The 16917-nt window shown below is 49.8% G+C and overlaps 1 protein-coding gene across 1 annotated transcript; it reads left to right on the top strand.

The window, feature by feature from the left end:
- The first annotated feature begins 10818 nt into the window (after window positions 1–10818).
- On the top strand, window positions 10819–15891 carry LOC119106375 (acyl-protein thioesterase 1). Its single transcript, XM_037230009.1, has 7 exons — window positions 10819–11185; window positions 11989–12020; window positions 12477–12542; window positions 12831–12925; window positions 14366–14582; window positions 15027–15174; window positions 15764–15891. Exons 1-7 carry the CDS (start codon window positions 11138–11140, stop codon window positions 15812–15814), a joined length of 657 nt encoding a protein of 218 aa, XP_037085904.1. The 5' UTR covers window positions 10819–11137; the 3' UTR covers window positions 15815–15891.
- Window positions 15892–16917: the final 1026 nt, after the last annotated feature.

Consider the following 16917-nt stretch of genomic DNA (forward strand, 5'->3'; position numbering starts at 1 on the left):
GTCGTAGCGACCACACAGCAACTTGACCAACTAGTTACTCACTTTTGCAACGCTTTTCTTATCCTCAGCGATTTCGACGGTCACAGCCCGGCCTGGAGTAACGGCACCCAGACTGCCAATCGCCGAGGGCAGGTGGTTGAAGGTTTCATCGATACTCATAATTGAGTCTCAAGAGACTCATGATCGTGTTTATTGAGACTCATAACTGAGGAAATAACACTCACCACCACTTAGCCACTGGCACGGAAACCGTCATCTACCTGCCGCTGTGTTCTCCCACAATAGGGACTTTATTTGACTTGACTGTTGATCGATATATACACGACAGTGACCATTTCCCAATTTAACTTTGCCACACTTTTGATCGAGCCGCTGACGTAGTTTCGCGATTCATACCCAGTTGGAATTCACAAAAATTCGACTTAACCCAGCTTCAGAAATTTTGTTACGTCAACCACGATCGTTACGAATCACCAGAACAGGGTGCTAGCCTTATTACATATATAATTCATGCTGCGGCGACCGCGACAATGCCACCGGCTAAAACCCCACCACGCCGCACACCAGTACCACACAGGACCATAGTACAAAAGTACCATCTGGAGGTGAACCAAAGAGATTAAAATGCTATCGTACGACGGAAACGTACCTTCCGTAGCTTTCGTCGCCATCATGACGTACCTCACCTTCTTGCCCGAGATTATGAACGTGCTCGAACCAAACGAATTATAATGAGTGCCAAACGTCAATCCTGGCAAGCCTAACATCCACCGTGATCTGCTGCTTCTCCCCTAAACCAACTATGCGGACTTGTCCGAGCATTTTCCGGAAAGCGCACTTCTTTTTCATTGCCCTTTTTCAAGAACCAAATTATTCCGGAAACGTATCTTATCACCAATGCTCTCGCTGAAAGTCCTACCCAATGTAGCTCTCCGGAAATTAACAACCAGGCTCCATGGATCTTGTGCACGCCCGTCTTTATTTGCACGCCAAATGTTTCGCTTCCGATGATACAGAAGGCTGCGAGATGCCATTTTCATCCCTAGAACTACAAAGTGCGATTGAATCCGCCGCCAACACCTTGGTAGGCAATGCTCAATTGTACTTTGCCTTTTCCGTTATCTTTCTGAAAACATGCTTCATTTTATTTCACGGGTTTTAATGAATTGTGGTTCTCCCACGTCTTTCCTGAGGTCTGGAGAGACATCATTATTCCTTTCCCAAAATCGGGGAAAGACAGCAGCTCGTGAAATTATCGCCCCATAACACTTACAAGCTGTCTAGGAAAACTTTTTGAGCGGATGGTGGTGAAGCGGATCTCTTGGATCGTAGAGCGACTGCCTGCTTTCAAAAAAGTCAAGGTGGTTTTCGACACATTCGTAGCACAATATACCACGTTATCCGACTTAAAACTGATGCTAGACGTTCCTTTATAAATAAAAATCACATGAAAGCTGTCTTCCTGGACATTAGCCGAGCGTTCCATATGGTCTTTAAGCCTGCACTTATTTTCAAGCTCCATCAGTTAGGGTTTAACGGCCATTTAGTGCATTATCTCACTGGGTTTCTTTCCGGCATCAGACCATTTCGTGTGCGATGCAACCCCACCGTTTCTGACACCCAGCATTTAAAAGCGGCAGGGATGTTGCATCTCACCGATTCTCTTTAATTTCAAGTTAAACGATTCATTTTACTTACGAGCACCCGGAATTTGTCCCTCACCTTTTGTGGACGACAGTGCAGTTTGGTGCTTGGACGCTGAGTATGACCATTCGCTGCCACGGCTCCAAGCCGCCCTCAACAAGGTGCGGCAGTGGTCAGAGCGCTACCTGTTCCACTTCTCCGCTCCCAAATCTGTCTTTATGATTTTCAGCAAAAATGTGCGTGTCACTCCCAATTTTTGGCTCCGGCTAGAGGAGCATGACATTCCTTTCGTTTCGTCTTCCAAACTTTTCGGCTTTGTACTTACTCGGAGTTTATTGATGCCAAAGCAGGTGTAACATGTTTGCTCCAAAGTTTAAAGGGACTATCTTTTTTAGATGTATATCCGATTCACGGTACGACGCTCATTATACACACACACACACACACACACACACACATATATATATATATATAATATATATATATATATATATATATATATATATATATATCACACAGCATCCACTTCAACTACGTAGGGCCGGCGGAACGACGGTCTGGACTGACAAAAGTATCTCGAACCACTGTTTACTGTACCATTCTTCGTTTTATAGTGGCTCGTTCTTCCGTGCCGCTTGCTTTAATGGTACCGCAATGGCAGTTAACCCCTCGAAAAGTGTTGCTTCTTTTTGACGATCCCAAACATCGTGTCACAACAGCTTATGCTCAACAGGGGTTAAATTACCTTATTACTATAAATTCAAACAGCTGTTTTGTTATAATGGTGGCTCAAAGGCTAATGACCACACTGCATGTGCAGTAGTTTACAACGAACACGACTATTTAAAAAAATTAGTCACCGGATGGCACCTCAGTGTATTTTGCTGCACTACTTCATCTTCGTCCCGCGCTACAACCCATCTAACAGTACACCCATACAGCGAGCACAAAAGTGATCTATTTCGATTCAAAGGCAGCTGTGCAATCACTTATCGACCCAGACTTAATCCACCACCTCCTGGTTAACTTCATCATTCTCTATCATGTATTGTACACATAGGGCACGGACATCAAATTTGGGTGGGTTCCAGGACATAGAGGTATCAAGGGAAATAAGCAGGCTGACCACCTGGCCAAGGAAGCTTTGCAGCCCCTCACATCATAGATCCCCTTTGATCATGCATCTACGAAATGTTTGATTCGCACACTGACAAAACATCTTTGGCAACGACAATGGACCGACACCACCAGAACACAGCTTCATGACATCAAACCTGACATTACCCCTTGGCCATCAACACACCGTAAAGACCGTTAAGAGGAGAAGGCGTTGGCCCGTCTAAGAATTTCATACACATTACTCCAACATAGTTACATAAACTTCGTCGCCCTCGTTCTCACTGTTAGCCATGCGATCATTCATTTTCAGTTAAACATATTATCAGCGGGTGCATCAAATATCAACAACAACGCAAATATCTGAAAGCCAATGTCGCCGGCACAATGTCGCGTTCTGTTTAACAAGAGCTCTTGATGACCATTCTCATTTGCTTGACCTGCTTTTCAGTTTTCTCAGACTTGTCGGACTGCTTAAAGCAATGAAAAGGTCAATAAGAAGCGCGTCCCCTGCTGTTCTTCACTCCCGTTAGAACACTTTGTTGAAATGGTTCTTTCCAGGCGTGAAATGGCCCGAACGGGCCAAAATGCCTCAGACAAATCAAATCGAAAATTGCGAGCAAGCACCCGACCCTGCTATCCTCAACTGTATTTTATCATGCAGCCTCGTGTCGCCCCGCCTGTCCGGGGCAGGTCACATGCGCCAGCCATAAGTGGGTCTAGAGGCACCTGGAGGGGTACCAGGACCGGATGCCCATCGCATACCCTGGGGATCATCCGGGACATTTACGGATCATTCGCGGATCAATTTGGGTACAATCCCGCGCGGGCTAATGTCGGTGGTTTACTACACCCAGACGGTGACAATTACTACCCAGACGCATGTAGACTTGCCCATTGTTGTTCAGTCTTCTTCATCCCATAGCCCTGATATGATCGATACTGGTCGAAAGGCCTGAGCCAAATAACCGATTAACCAAATTGTGATTAAAATATGCACAGCTTGCAAGAGTCAATTGACACCCATCTTACCTGGAAATCGTGCTCATAAACGCCAAATCGAACGACTCGACAATCATATTTTAGTGACATCCAACGCCGCACGGCCAGTGGAATGGTAGGCTTTGAATGACGTTATTATGGCATCATGAATGTCCGGAAAACTTCGAAAGAGTCTGCACATCTTCGCGAGCGTTTAGCTCAGAAACCAGAGGGCTTTAGGTCTTAAGAAGAATATGGCTGTGAGCTGCACCTAATTATTTCCAATATCGCTATTCCGTTCAAAACCATTCGCTATTCCGCCATCCTCGTTTGCTTCTTGCCCCCGACTGGGGTGGCCTGCGGGCGGTGACAACGATCGCGCGTTGGCGTAAGGTCAGGTGAAACCAGAGGGAAATGCGGATCGTTGCGAGCAATACGGCACGGTAAACTCTCGTCCAAAGTTCTGCTGATGACCTCGGCTTTCGCAGTCGGATGCGGAGGGGGCGTGCATGGTGGTTCCGCAAGCACTGTTGGCCGTTGGCTCTGATGCCAAGTATCCAACTAATAAAAGGAAAAGGATGGGGCGAAATCTTTTAAGAAATTGCGTGATGTTCAGCTAATGCACAGGCATTTAGATCTGTGCATGTCTTGATACACGTCGTCTATGCTCGTAATTCAATAATCTGATGCCTCATATACAATGCTGGCTGTGGCAAAATATATTAGCAGCGTTCGTTGTCAGTGACCGCCATTCAACATAACGTCTGGGAAGGGCTCTACACATTTGGAAATGGGACCACCTTTGACATGGCATGCATCAAAACTCATAACGTGCTCCACGTCATTGATCAAAGGCCACATGATGATCCGCTTTCATTTTCAACCATTGTTCACCAGCGGCAATGCCACCAAGAGCGTAGTCGTCCACAGCCCGCCTGAGGGACACACACGCTAGACGTCAGCCTTCACCTGTCAACAGGGTTACTTTTAAAGGAACGTGTCAAAGTGTTGAAATAAGATAAATGTGCACACGGCTGGCTTTAAAGCTCGTGCTGAAATCGCGTTCGCTGAGCAGGTGTCACGCACTGATTCTGTTTCAAAGGCAACCCACGCTCAAACGTGAGTTAAAATCAGGTCCTTTTCTGGTCTTGGACAGATGGTGGATGCCAGTGCTCAGTCGGCGTGCGTCGGGGGTCGTATCGTGTCTCACTCAGCCGCCATGTTTGTCTCGGCCCCGCAGTGAATCCATTGGTGCCTGATAAATGCGCAGACATGGCCAAAGCCGCCACTTAGCTTGCTGGGCCCCGGACAGCACTCACTTTCAAAGCAGCTTTTGTTTTATTTTTTACTTGTCCATGTGGCGGGAAAAGCTTTGAGACACAAGCAGCCCAAGCGACGTACAGGGATTTCCTGTTACACCCATTATGCTTGCGTTGGGCTGCTGGTCTCTAAGCAGTAAATTCCCAGCGAACTTACTTCTCATCCTCACACGCCCAAAGTGACGCTAACCGCGATTTGACGTGCGTCAAATATCGTAACAAACTGCTTGTTTCTTGGTAAAGTGTCACGTCCGACGTTCATGTTAAGCTGTGCACCACCAGTGAAAAAATTCAGATAGTTCAGTGGACGGACTCCGAAAATCATCTTTAGCGGTTTTAGCAATGAGGTCTTGGAAATATCATGAAGATCCCATGACAAAAACGGATACAAAATCAGTCAAGGCCCTGACGAAATGACTGGGATCCTAGACAAATGTCATGCTGTTAAACTGCTTGGCCATGTTGTGTGTATGACGAAACGTCTGGTCTCTTGGTCCTTGCCTGAAGGACGGACTGCGGACATCGGCATTCGCCGGCCAAAAAGAGAGTCCCTTCATGTATCTGTACGTCCAACCACACTAACGGACACCTGGAGGATGGACATCGCACAACGGCGCTCGCTGATCAAAAATGAGAACCCCGTCACATATGTTCACGCAAAAACATAATAGCGAAACATGACAAGCAGAGACTATGTCGAATAACAGAAGTCATCAGGAGGTCGCTTGTTGCCTGAGATGAGAACCCTGGCGGCCAAGAATCCCTGATATGGAGAAGATCCCATGACGTTCAAGAGGATCATGATACGATCAACATATACGGCACTTTGAGGTGTCCCAGCGGAGACTGAGCGCAGATCAGGGGCGACACCTCTGGGGCACGGGAACACTTTTGCCGAGCGAAACACTGTAGGATCTTGAGAGTGAGCTGCTCAATGATCTGGTCTCGTTTAACACTGCGCCTCTGGCATTACATGGAAAAATGAGCCCACGTAGTGACATAATAGGGGAAAAAACAAACAGCGACAATAGAGAGATGATAGGCCTAGAAATAGATACATAGCAGAACACTATGCAGATGGTATTATGTGGTGCATAATATACCAGCGGCAATGGTACATTGTGCTAATGGTATATCGTATATATTAACTCTGGATGCCATCCGCCAGTAGTTCGTTCCTCAGACAATACAATATTGAATGCCGCTAGCCAACGGCGAGCATTATTTCCTCAATGTGTCGCTATGGTAGTGCACTTAAAACAAACTTTGCGGGGCTGGGTGAGCAGCATTTAGATGATTCAATTTGTCGATGATTCATTTGGAGGGAGGGCCTAAACTGCCGGCCAAACTTCCTGATAACCCCATGATCCGAGTCTTTGACGCCGATTTGCATGAAGGCAGTGCGGATACACACTCCCAAATGGAGGGCGGTTACGCACCGGGCTTATGCACCCTCCAAAAATTTTCAGATGGTTGTACGTGTCAAGCATGCGTGGATTGCCAGCCTTGGAGGGAAGAAAGTGTAACAATGCAGAATCCCGTGCGAAAAGTCGGTTCCATGCGTCATAGACATCAAACGATCACGAAATCCATCAACTCACTCCGAACCATTTATATTCGAGTCACGAATTTTCGGCCTCCGGGCCCGCATCTCCTGTGGATGGGTGGTTAGCGTGCCGGTCTCGCACGCGGTAAGCCTGGGCTCGAATCTCGACGACGGCCGCTGTTAAGTGGGTGTCTCCATGGTCTATCGGCGCGGCGTGATGATGCCAACTCGCTTCACTTCTAAGCGGAATGAATTCTAAACTGGGCTTTTCATATCGGACATCACCGTAGTTTCGCATGCTAGGGGGAGGGCGTCCACACCCTACACAGTTATTGAGGATCCCGTTAAGGCTGACCATGAATCAAAATGAGTGTGACACACTGAAAAACCAGTGGAAATGACGCATACGACGGCGGAGGCATGTATAATTACGTTAGGCAATGGCGTGTAAAAATTCATCGGCGCGTATTCAACTGTTGCTCAAAGGCGAAGGCACCAAGGCCGACGGAACCTGAGCGGTCATGGGTGCCGCAGGAGACCAACACAGTGGCTCCCGTCAACAAGTATAGGGTCCTCAGAGCAAGCAAAAAGAACTCAAGACCGACGTGGTGGGCCCCTAAACGATCGGTAGTGCCTCGACAGGCTGACCTACGAAGCTCCGGTCATAGCACAGGACCCTCCGAGTAAGGGGGAATTATTCAAGACTATAAATTAGTGCCTCTGTGCAATCAAGAGTGCACGGGCAGGTTAGCAACACGTGTCTGGATAGGAGTGGAAAGTCAGCCGCAAATGAGACTAAAGGGGTAGGGCCCTAAGAAAGTGACAAAGAATTGGACACGCCCTAGACCGATGTAGAGGACAAATGGGCATATCGCAAGTGTGTCGGTAGGTTAACCCATACCCACGTGAAGGGCCCCTGAGCAACCGAGAATATCCCGGCAGGTTAAGGTATGGGACTCTGGTTACCGCTCACAGAGCTTTTCTGGCGAATGGAAATAATTCGTGGAAGGGTCCGTGATTGACAAGAGTTCCCTCGCACGCTAACAGGAAGGGCCCCAACAACAGTGCAGGGCTCTCTGACCAAATGCAAAGGAATAAAAGACAACGTGGAACGCCCCTAAACGACCGAAATAAACTTGTGAGGGGCATATAGGTCCCACGGAAACAGCATGGGGCCCTAGACGATGTAATGGGGCTTAAAATTTCCAGTTCACGGGTTTTTCAATCATTTAGTAATTTTTGGGACTTCTCATAGGCCATTCACTTTCGCTTACAACTGTTCTTGGTGGCCTAAAAGTCCAGAGATACCCAGTTTTGTTGTGTTTTGCATTAGAAAACTGCACCTGCTCGGCTGGCTGTGCCCCCCCCCCCCCCCCCCCGGAGCCAATGGGCCTCTTCGGGGCCCAAGAAGGGGACATGCCCCTCGACCCCCTCTCTGGACCCACCCCTGCTTGTTACCTTACGTTTTTTAGGACACTTTTGTTATTTTCCACTTTTTCGCCCGTCCCGAACTCAGTTTGCCCTTGATGTCGGACTGCCGTGGGGAGGAAGTGATTGATTCTAAGCCTGAGGCGTCATTCAGGTGACCACGACAAAATCTCAAATGGGAGCACCGTAAATCCGATATGGGACCCGAAGGGCTGGCTAAAGGTCATTGAGGGGGCGCGGGTCGGACCCCCAAATACCAGCCAGAGGGCCCGCTGCACCGATTGGGCCCCGGCCTGGGCATGGGAGCCCATTGCCCAAGCAGGGACAAGGTGAGGACCCGCGATTTACATCGGTCAGTGCACCCCGAGCCAATGAGGGGCCCCTGTGTCGGCCAGGGGCACACAGTGCCTAACCGGAGGTCTGGTGTTGACAAGGGCCCCGAGTTGGTCACGAAGTGTACCAGGGTGCCTGAAGAGGGACCGATGTGCCTTTCAACACTGACGATCAACGGGCCTATGGAAAGGCTGAATGGCCGTAAGGGTCGAAAGGCTGCGGGTCATCCTGACCCGTATGGCTGTGACCCCAAATGTCAGCCAATATGCCTCTTTCGCCGATTGTGGACCCCTGGGACAGTGCGGGCACCTATTTCCGCCGGAGACCACTACACCGAATAGTTGACTCCGTGTTGTTCTGAGCCCTGGGGCCCCATTTCTCTAGCAGGAACTAAACCGAGGCCCGCAATTTGCATTGGTCGGAGTTCCTACAACAATGAGTGGTCTTTTGACGGTCAGGCCCCCAGAGTGTCCAACAGCGGGTCCTGTGACGGAAGGAGTCCCGAGTCAGCCAGAGGTGACCCGGGGCCCTTGTGGGGCCCTTTATCTCGTTTTAGCCAAGGGTCCGTTGGCCAAACATGGGTCTCTATGCCATTTATTGGATCACCTGCGGTTATCAGAGATCTTATTGCCCCAATGAGTGCTCTTGCGCCTATTGCGGGTCAAATACCCCAGCCAGAAGCTGCCGAAGGGCCTTCCGCGACAGGGAGGGCACCAATGTAGGACGTACATCTGTGAGGGCCTCCGGACGAACCCATCAGGCGAACCCGCCTCCATGTCGCCAGAATGGCAGCTGGTAGACACCTCGGGCTGGGGCGGAATGATCTTGAGGCAATTGCCCGGAAGGGTCGTGTGCGCTTAACTTTTCACTAATGCTTACACATTTGACACATCACATTACACATAATGTTTACTTATTATACATTTTCACTTCATGTTTACACAAGTTGCTGGCCTCATTTAGATTTACGGCCAACCTTCACGGGATCCTCAATATCTCTGCAGTGTGTGGACTCCCTCCCCTTGGAGGGACGGAGTCCTCTTTATCTTTAGTCCTCCCTCCGGCATTAGAAACCACACTGCTGTCCGGTATGAAAAGCCGAATTAGAATCCATTTCGCTTAGAAGTGAAGCAAGTTGGCATCGCCATGCCACACTGATAGACCATGAAGCCACCCACTTAACAGCGGCAGTCGTCGAGATTCCAACTCGGGCTTACCGCGTGCGAGACCAGCACGCTAACCATCCATTCAGTGAAGATGCGGGCCGGCGGCCAAAAATTTGCGGTCAGAATAGGACTGGTTCAGAGTGAGTTGATGGATTTCGTGATCGCTTGATGTCTATCACGCATGGAACCGACTTTTCGCACGGTATTCTGCATATTTGCACTTGCTTCCCTCTAAGGCTGACAATCCGCGTACGCTTGCCACGTAAAACTATCTGAAAGATTTTTGGAGGGTGCATAAGCCCGGTGCGTAGCCACTCTCCATTTCGGAGGGTGTATAAGCCCGGTGCGTAACCACCCTCAGCTTTGGAGGGTGTATAACCCCGGCGCGTAACCGTCCTCCGTTTTGGAGGGTATATACCCGCAGCCTTACATGAAGCCTTTGCCATTCGATGCCGCTTGGTCGCTAACCTGTCCTCTCCAGAAAACAGTGACCTTAGTTCACGTCAAAGGTGTCACCAAAAATGCAGAAAACCGGAAAACAGGATTGCAGGCAACCCATGCCCCAAGGCTTTGCCACCGATCGCCATAAAACCTTCACCAATCGATGTACGATAGGGAAAATATTCTCCTGTTTAGAATATAGTGACCTTGAGTCAGGTCAAAGATCGCCAAAGACGACCGAAAGCATCTGATATTAGTTTGAGGATACCCCCATGCTCCGGGTCTATGGCAGCGGTCACCATGAAACATTCAACAATTGATGCGCCATAATCGATGCCCCATCATTTCCAGAACATGTTGACCTTGGGTCAGGTCAAAAGTGGTTTTGGCCGTTTTTCGTGACCTTCGCCATGACCCAAGGTCACCATGTTCAGGAAATGATAGCATATCGACTAAAGCGCACGGATTGGGAAGGTCCCATGATCGGTGCTATAGCCTCGGAGCATGGGGTTGTCTGCAGCCAATTTTGGTGGTTTGGGCCATTTTTGGTGACCGTTGACCTGACTTAAGGTCACCATGTTCTGGAAAGGGCTTGATGTCGACTAAAGCACGTCGATTGGTGAAGGTTTCATGCCGATCGGTGTCATAGGATCGGTGTATGGGGCTGTCTGCCAACTTATGTTTCCGGTTTTTTGTATTTTTGGTGACTTTTTACTCAACCCAAGGTCACTATGTTCTGAAAAATCCAGGATATCGACCAAATGACATCGAATCGTAAAGGTTGCATGTAAATCGGTACCATGGGCTCGGAGCATGGGCCTGTCAATATGTTTGGTCGGCCATTTAGTCCCTTCCCATTTGGAGGCTTCTTGTCAGGGCAGTGGAACACCTCTTATTGATAGCAATTCATAGTTGACAGCAGTTGGTAATCCGGTCGCGGTTGGGAGTGGTGATAAATCATTCCATCAAAACCTTTTTATACCAGCGGATTGGAGCGGAGCGGTGGCATGGTGTGTCTTCTGTGGTTTTAACTTTTGTGAAAACCGGAGCTGGCTGGTAGACAGCCCTTCGTAGGTACCGATTCATCTCGTTCGGGAAACGTCAATACCCATAACGCAACAAACAATTTGTGACGGACTGTCCGCCCGAAAACTCAGGTCAAGATGGCTGGAAGAGTTGTTATTGACCCATCAGCAAAACATACAGCAACAGTGAGTATGCATGTATTATGAAGTGGGTACATGTCATGGGTGCATCTTATTCGGTGGGAAATCAGATTGAAATAAGATTTTTCAATTTTATTTTGAGAATGTAATGTGTTGAATATGGCATTGTCATGTATTTTATGTCGAAGGTAAAACGGCGTTTGCCTGAACAGGCCCTCAACTTGATTCATGAAACCACGCCTCTGGCAGTTATGTACTTGTTTACTGATGGCAAATGTTGGGATGTGAATCATGTATATATATATATATGTATATATATGTATATATATATATATATATATATATAATATATATATATATATATATATATATTGATATAGAGCATCAAACTAAGGATGCAGATTCACATCATCCTTTAATTATTACAAAATGTTCCGACTTCATGAATATTAATGCCAAAATCTTCACAACGTTTGAATGCATCCATATCCAGTTGAGAAAGTTAAGCTGGTGATGAAAACATTCTAAATTAATTTTGCATTTTAACTGTGAACTTTGACAGCTGTTACAAAGGGGGAAATAACACTGTTAGTATTTATGTGCCCATGACACTAGGTATGTGTCCAATAAAGAGGATATGGTACTATAGTACAGTCTGAATCTTCAAATTAAATAATGGAAAAATCTCATTGTTATGATGAGGTCAAAACCAGCACCTTGTTCAGGCACCATATGGGAATACACTATGCCATTTGCTGCCAAACCATTTCTTTATTGCTTTTAAAAAAGTGTATGTATAAAAAATCATGGCCTGTCTAGACCATATTTCAACTCCCTTTCTTTTTCAGCTCATATTCCTGCATGGTCTGGGAGATACAGGGTGAGTTTGATGAGGGGCATCTGGAAAAATGATTGAACAGATAACTTAACAATGTATGTTTGAGAGGTTACTTGTATTCTATACTGGAAGAGCTTGATTTGGTAGATTGATTGCCCAACAGAGGGTTATTGCACAAAAGATTGTGCTGCTCGCCTGCACAGTTTGAGCGTGCTGGGAAACAGTGGTTGTCAGCACTGTCATACAAGCATCATTTATTTTTAAAAAATATGTCAAGTTATGTAAACTGGAATGAAAAGAAGTGTGGAACACATTTTGCGCAGCATGTTCTTCATGTACTACACAAACACACTAGGTTCAATAAACAATATTGCTTATATTACTACACACTGCTATAAAGTTTTGTTGAAGGGGCTAGTTTTCTGTATCACACACATGGTGTCATTGATTTTATTGCTGCTCGTTGAAGTTCATATGAAGATTGATTTTTGTCCGCAGGCATGGATGGGCAGGTGCCATGAGCTCAATTCGTTCAAGCCAAATGAAGGTGATCTGCCCAACAGCGTAAGTTACTGCTTTTGTATGGGAGTGTTTGAAGTTGACTATTCTGATTTCTCTTGGCCATTGTCAGCAATCCAGTATTACTGAGGTTTTTATATCTGTTTTGCTATCATTATGCTATAACTTCAAATCTTCTGGAAATCTTGACTTGCCAGTCTTGTGGTGGCCCTTAATGGAATTCTCCAAGGAACTTGTAGCAATATATGTCCTGTTGCTTTGTTCATGTGCCGTTATCTCTTTGTCGCAGCCCTCCTGAGAGCTTAGTTTGTAACTATCGCTGTCATGTTTCAGGCCCACGATGCCCGTGACGCTAAATGCGGGCTTTCGGATGCCGTCGTGGTTCGACCTCAGATCGTTGGACGATAAGACACCGGAGGACGCTGCAGGTAAACGCAATTGCCCCGCGTGATACCAACATATATAAAGCAACTGTCCAAGTTCCACCTTGGACAGTTATTGTCGCGCCAGCAGATGATTTATGGGGTTGATAACAGCTATGACTCATGCGGCATTGCAGTGCTTTGCATATTGGCGTTCGCTTCAGTACCAACACTGGTAAAGACGTGCGACTTTGAAGGTGATTCACTTAAGTCACTTGAAATCTTGCAGTTAGAAACGTGATACGATTCTTGAGCTTCATGTGGTCCCAAACCGGGCGTGCATTTGGGCAAAAAACAGCAGTGCCATATCTCGTGTTCCATCTAGCATGCATGTCTGACGTTCAAAACCATAAAATCAAGGGGTGCAATCCTTTTCTGACCAACCCTTCCGTGGTCATAGCTGACATGCGTGCTCGAGCTTCTACCCGACGGCACGGACTATTCGCAAAGGGATGTGTTTCACTCAATTCATCGGGACTGTTTACCGAGTGGATTCGCTCCCTCAAGGCATCAGCCTGTTCTATTGAAGATCTTCCCGCTGCATGTCGGGCCGCCCTAGCGGACCTTTCAAGGTTGTGCAGAGCCAGCGGATCGCTGCTTGTCGGGGCACGTGAATGGCAACGCGCGTTTTGGCTCCGGACTTCCTCGCATCGCCGCCGCCGTCCCCTAGCGACCGTCTTCATCGCTCCTAGCGCTCAGGCGCTCCCAATCTTGTCGGAACGACATTGCGTTGCTAGGGACGCTGTCGCGGGCTGATGATACGAGAGACGCGTGGGACGTCATGTCGACTTTCAGTGGTAACCCAGTGAAATATGAAGATGATTGGATGGCACACACCCTTCCCCTCGCCCGTTCCGCTGGTGGCGCCGGACCTGCCGCGTCGCATCGTCGGAGATGCCCAGCTTGAGTTCGGATTGGGCCGGCCTCGCACTCGCCGCTCTCACGTCGGACGCCGCTGGGAGACCCCACGGGCGCGGCTCCGCGGCGCGTGATCGACTTTCGGCGCCGGTCTCTGCCCGGGGAGTACTGTTATCCCCGCGCGCTTGTACGGCCTCGGGGCGGTCAGCTCAGCTGATGTAGAGCTGCCCCATTAGCGACATTCGCCTGGAGTCTGTGGCCGGCGAGCGTGCTGTGTATCGATTGCGAGCTTTTGTGGTGAGCCTCCGTAGGCGCACGTTTTAGTCGTCTTGTGGGTTTGGTCGTCGCCCTTTTATCGGCTTTGGCTCGTGAGTTGGCCACAGCTGGTTCTGGAGACACCATATGAAGGGCGGTGGAGGCCAAAACGGTGGGAGCTTAATTCCTGCGTGGAAGCTGTTTAACAGCGGTGGTGCATGCCGTTACCTCCTGCCTCATCTTGCAGTCGTATTGGGAGTTGTCTGTGAGCCGCCTTTTAACCATCATGCCTGCGCCGCACCTCATCCGGCGTCTGCGCCCCGTTTGCCGCAGGCATCCGCTCGGCCCGCGACACCATCCACGGCCTGATTGAGGATGAGGTCAAGGCCGGCATCCCGTCCAATCGGATCGTGCTGGGCGGCTTCAGCCAGGGCGGCGCGCTGGCGCTCTACTCGGCCTTCACCTACCCTAAGGCGCTGGCCGGTGTCATGGCGCTCAGCTGCTGGCTGCCGCTGCGCGACGAGTTCCCAGGCGCTGTCACCGAGAACAGGTAGGTTATGGGCAGCTAGTGGCGGTAGGTCGGCCGCAACGTCTTCGCCGAAAAAGGGTTATGTGCAAATGGTGGTCACGTTGACATCGAAAATATATGTTGCTTCTGCTGAGGCCACTTGTCATTGGCCAGACGCCGTCCTAATCGGCTACCTATGACACCACATGTAAGGACGGTTCTATGTGTCATACGCGTAGGTGCATGCACAACGTAGTTATTTGTGCCATTGGCGCGGCGTCGGGCAACCAGGGAGCGATGTCCAGTCGTGGCGTCTGAAGACTCGCCTGCACCGCGAGCACGCCAAGTTATGGGCTGCTGGTGTTAAAGATTGCGTGGAAAGTGCTCAGCACACGTTGACCGGTAGCGTCCTGCGGCCGTCGTCGCCGCTGCGGCCCGCTGTAGCCTCGGGGTGTGCGCACTCACTGTGTGTCGATCGTGCGGCAGGTCGGCGCCGATCCTGCAGTGCCACGGCGACTGCGACCCGCTGGTGCCCTACAAGTGGGGCCAGATGACAACGCAGGCCATCCGCAAGTTCGCGCCGCAGATTGAGTTCAAGACGTACCCGGGCATGATGCACTCCTCCTGCGACGCGGTCAGTGCGGCTGGGCTTCTCTGTGGCGGGAAAATTTGCGACACCCATTGCGCAGGTGGCAAAATGCGGTACTTGTTGCGGGATTCAGTTTGCTGGTTTTCATCTTGCCCAGTGGTGAGCCTCGCTTGCAAGGTTTTTATTTCATTTCCACCAGCTAACGTCAGATTTGCTGTGTTTCCGCGAAATGACCGATGCTGATGGTGGTGCGGAGGCGCGAGTCGTGGTTATATGGTTCACCTCTGTATTATGATGGGAGATATGGAAACTGTGTTTGTGGCACGTTTTGTAAGGATGTTTGGTGATATCCTAGTAGACGTCCTGTATGGTTTCAGAATCCATTGTCCATTTGCTGTTTATTAATGAGGCTATAGTGTAAGACCTAAGCTAAGAAAAAATTATGTGGTTGTGACCTGCATTCTTTGTTTCTCCACTCTCCGCGACGTGTTTACAATTTGTGAAAAACCTGCCTTATGCTACGGCATGTGCCGTTTGGTACGTTCTTAGTCGTATCGTGGCAAACCGTCTTGGCTCCCTGAGTATAATCGGGCGGCATCTGATTACAATGCGTCCCGTTCGCGACCGGTTGCAGGAGCTGGCGGACATGAAGAAGTTCGTGCAGACCCACCTGCCGCCGCAGTAAGGCCGGCTGAAGGCGCCGGTCGGGACTGGGGCCGCCCGTCGGTCCGTCAGCGCCGCCGCCAGCGCCGCGCCGGGCCGTCCTGCTGTCGCCGGGACGCTAGCGGGGCGGCCGACCGCCGGACGCTGGTCAGGAGAGAGCGCTGGAGGCGAGCGGGCGCGCTCAGCCCAGCGTCCGCCGGTGCCGGCGCGGCGCGCGTCTCCCTCCAGGGTATGCGAAGACTGCGTCGTGCGCCTCCCTCCAGGGCGTGCGGAAGCGCGTCTTTCTCCAGAGTATGGGGAGGCGGTGGCACCGCGTCCCTCCAGGATGTGGGAGGCCGCGGCGCCCGCGTCCCTTCAGGATGTGAGGTGGCTGCAGCGCCCGCGTCCCCCGGGGGTGTGCGGAGACCGCGGCGGTCGAGGCGGACCGTGCGAGTAGTCGTAAATCGGCGGCTGTGTAGCGGATAGCGCGCGCGCTCGTGGACCCCTGTGACAATGTCGCCTCATCGTCTCCCATGCGCCAACAATCGGGCCGCCCTCGTGGCGGCTGGACTCGACTGGAACTCTGCTCAAGTCATCACACGTGCGGTCTGTAAGCGGTCACTCGCTGCGGGCGGGCTCCGGCTCCTGGCGACCGTCATTCCCGACAATGGATACATGTGCACCAGGCTTCAGCAACTCACCGGGGAAGGAGAAATAACAGTGACAGCGTCTTCTCTCGCTGCAGCGCGGGGTGCGGACCTCACACTCGATATGACTGACGTCAGACGCTTAGTGGCAATCTGGTATCTAGTGCGGATGTCGTCGCGGTTCGGTTGAAGGCTTCGTGTCTTTTGTAGCTAAATGTTTGTTTCGTTTGGCGAGTTTAGTGAAGTTGAGAAGGCTTGGTCCTGGTTTTCAGGATACTTAATGCAAAAAAAGCGTTTTAATTGCGCGTTTTTGTGATGGTCTATGGGATGTGTGTAGACATAGGTAACGGTTCCGCTGTATGGTTTCCAAACCCTCGTCCACACGTTAATCACCTGCACCGAAAGTAGGCTGTATGTTGTGGACTCCGTGCCTGACTTGGATATTTATCGTCAAGTGTTAGCTATACGTTTGGAACACTGAGACGCTCAGGCGCCCTTC

Source organism: Pollicipes pollicipes, unplaced genomic scaffold (genome assembly GCF_011947565.3).
Source record: "Pollicipes pollicipes isolate AB1234 unplaced genomic scaffold, Ppol_2.1 Scaffold_6138;HRSCAF=7277_pilon_pilon_pilon, whole genome shotgun sequence".
Classification (NCBI taxonomy): domain Eukaryota; kingdom Metazoa; phylum Arthropoda; class Thecostraca; order Pollicipedomorpha; family Pollicipedidae; genus Pollicipes; species Pollicipes pollicipes.

What these genes read in the sequence shown, in the direction of transcription:
- LOC119106375 (XM_037230009.1), top strand. Translation starts at nt 11,138, where the DNA reads ATGGCTGGAAGAGTTGTTATTGACCCATCAGCAAAACATACAGCAACA. An exon ending in CATGGTCTGGGAGATACAGG is followed by an intron (nt 12,021 to 12,476) that starts GTGAGTTTGATG and finishes TTTTGTCCGCAG; the next exon opens with GCATGGATGGGCAGGTGCCA. An exon ending in GACACCGGAGGACGCTGCAG is followed by an intron (nt 12,926 to 14,365) that starts GTAAACGCAATT and finishes CGTTTGCCGCAG; the next exon opens with GCATCCGCTCGGCCCGCGAC.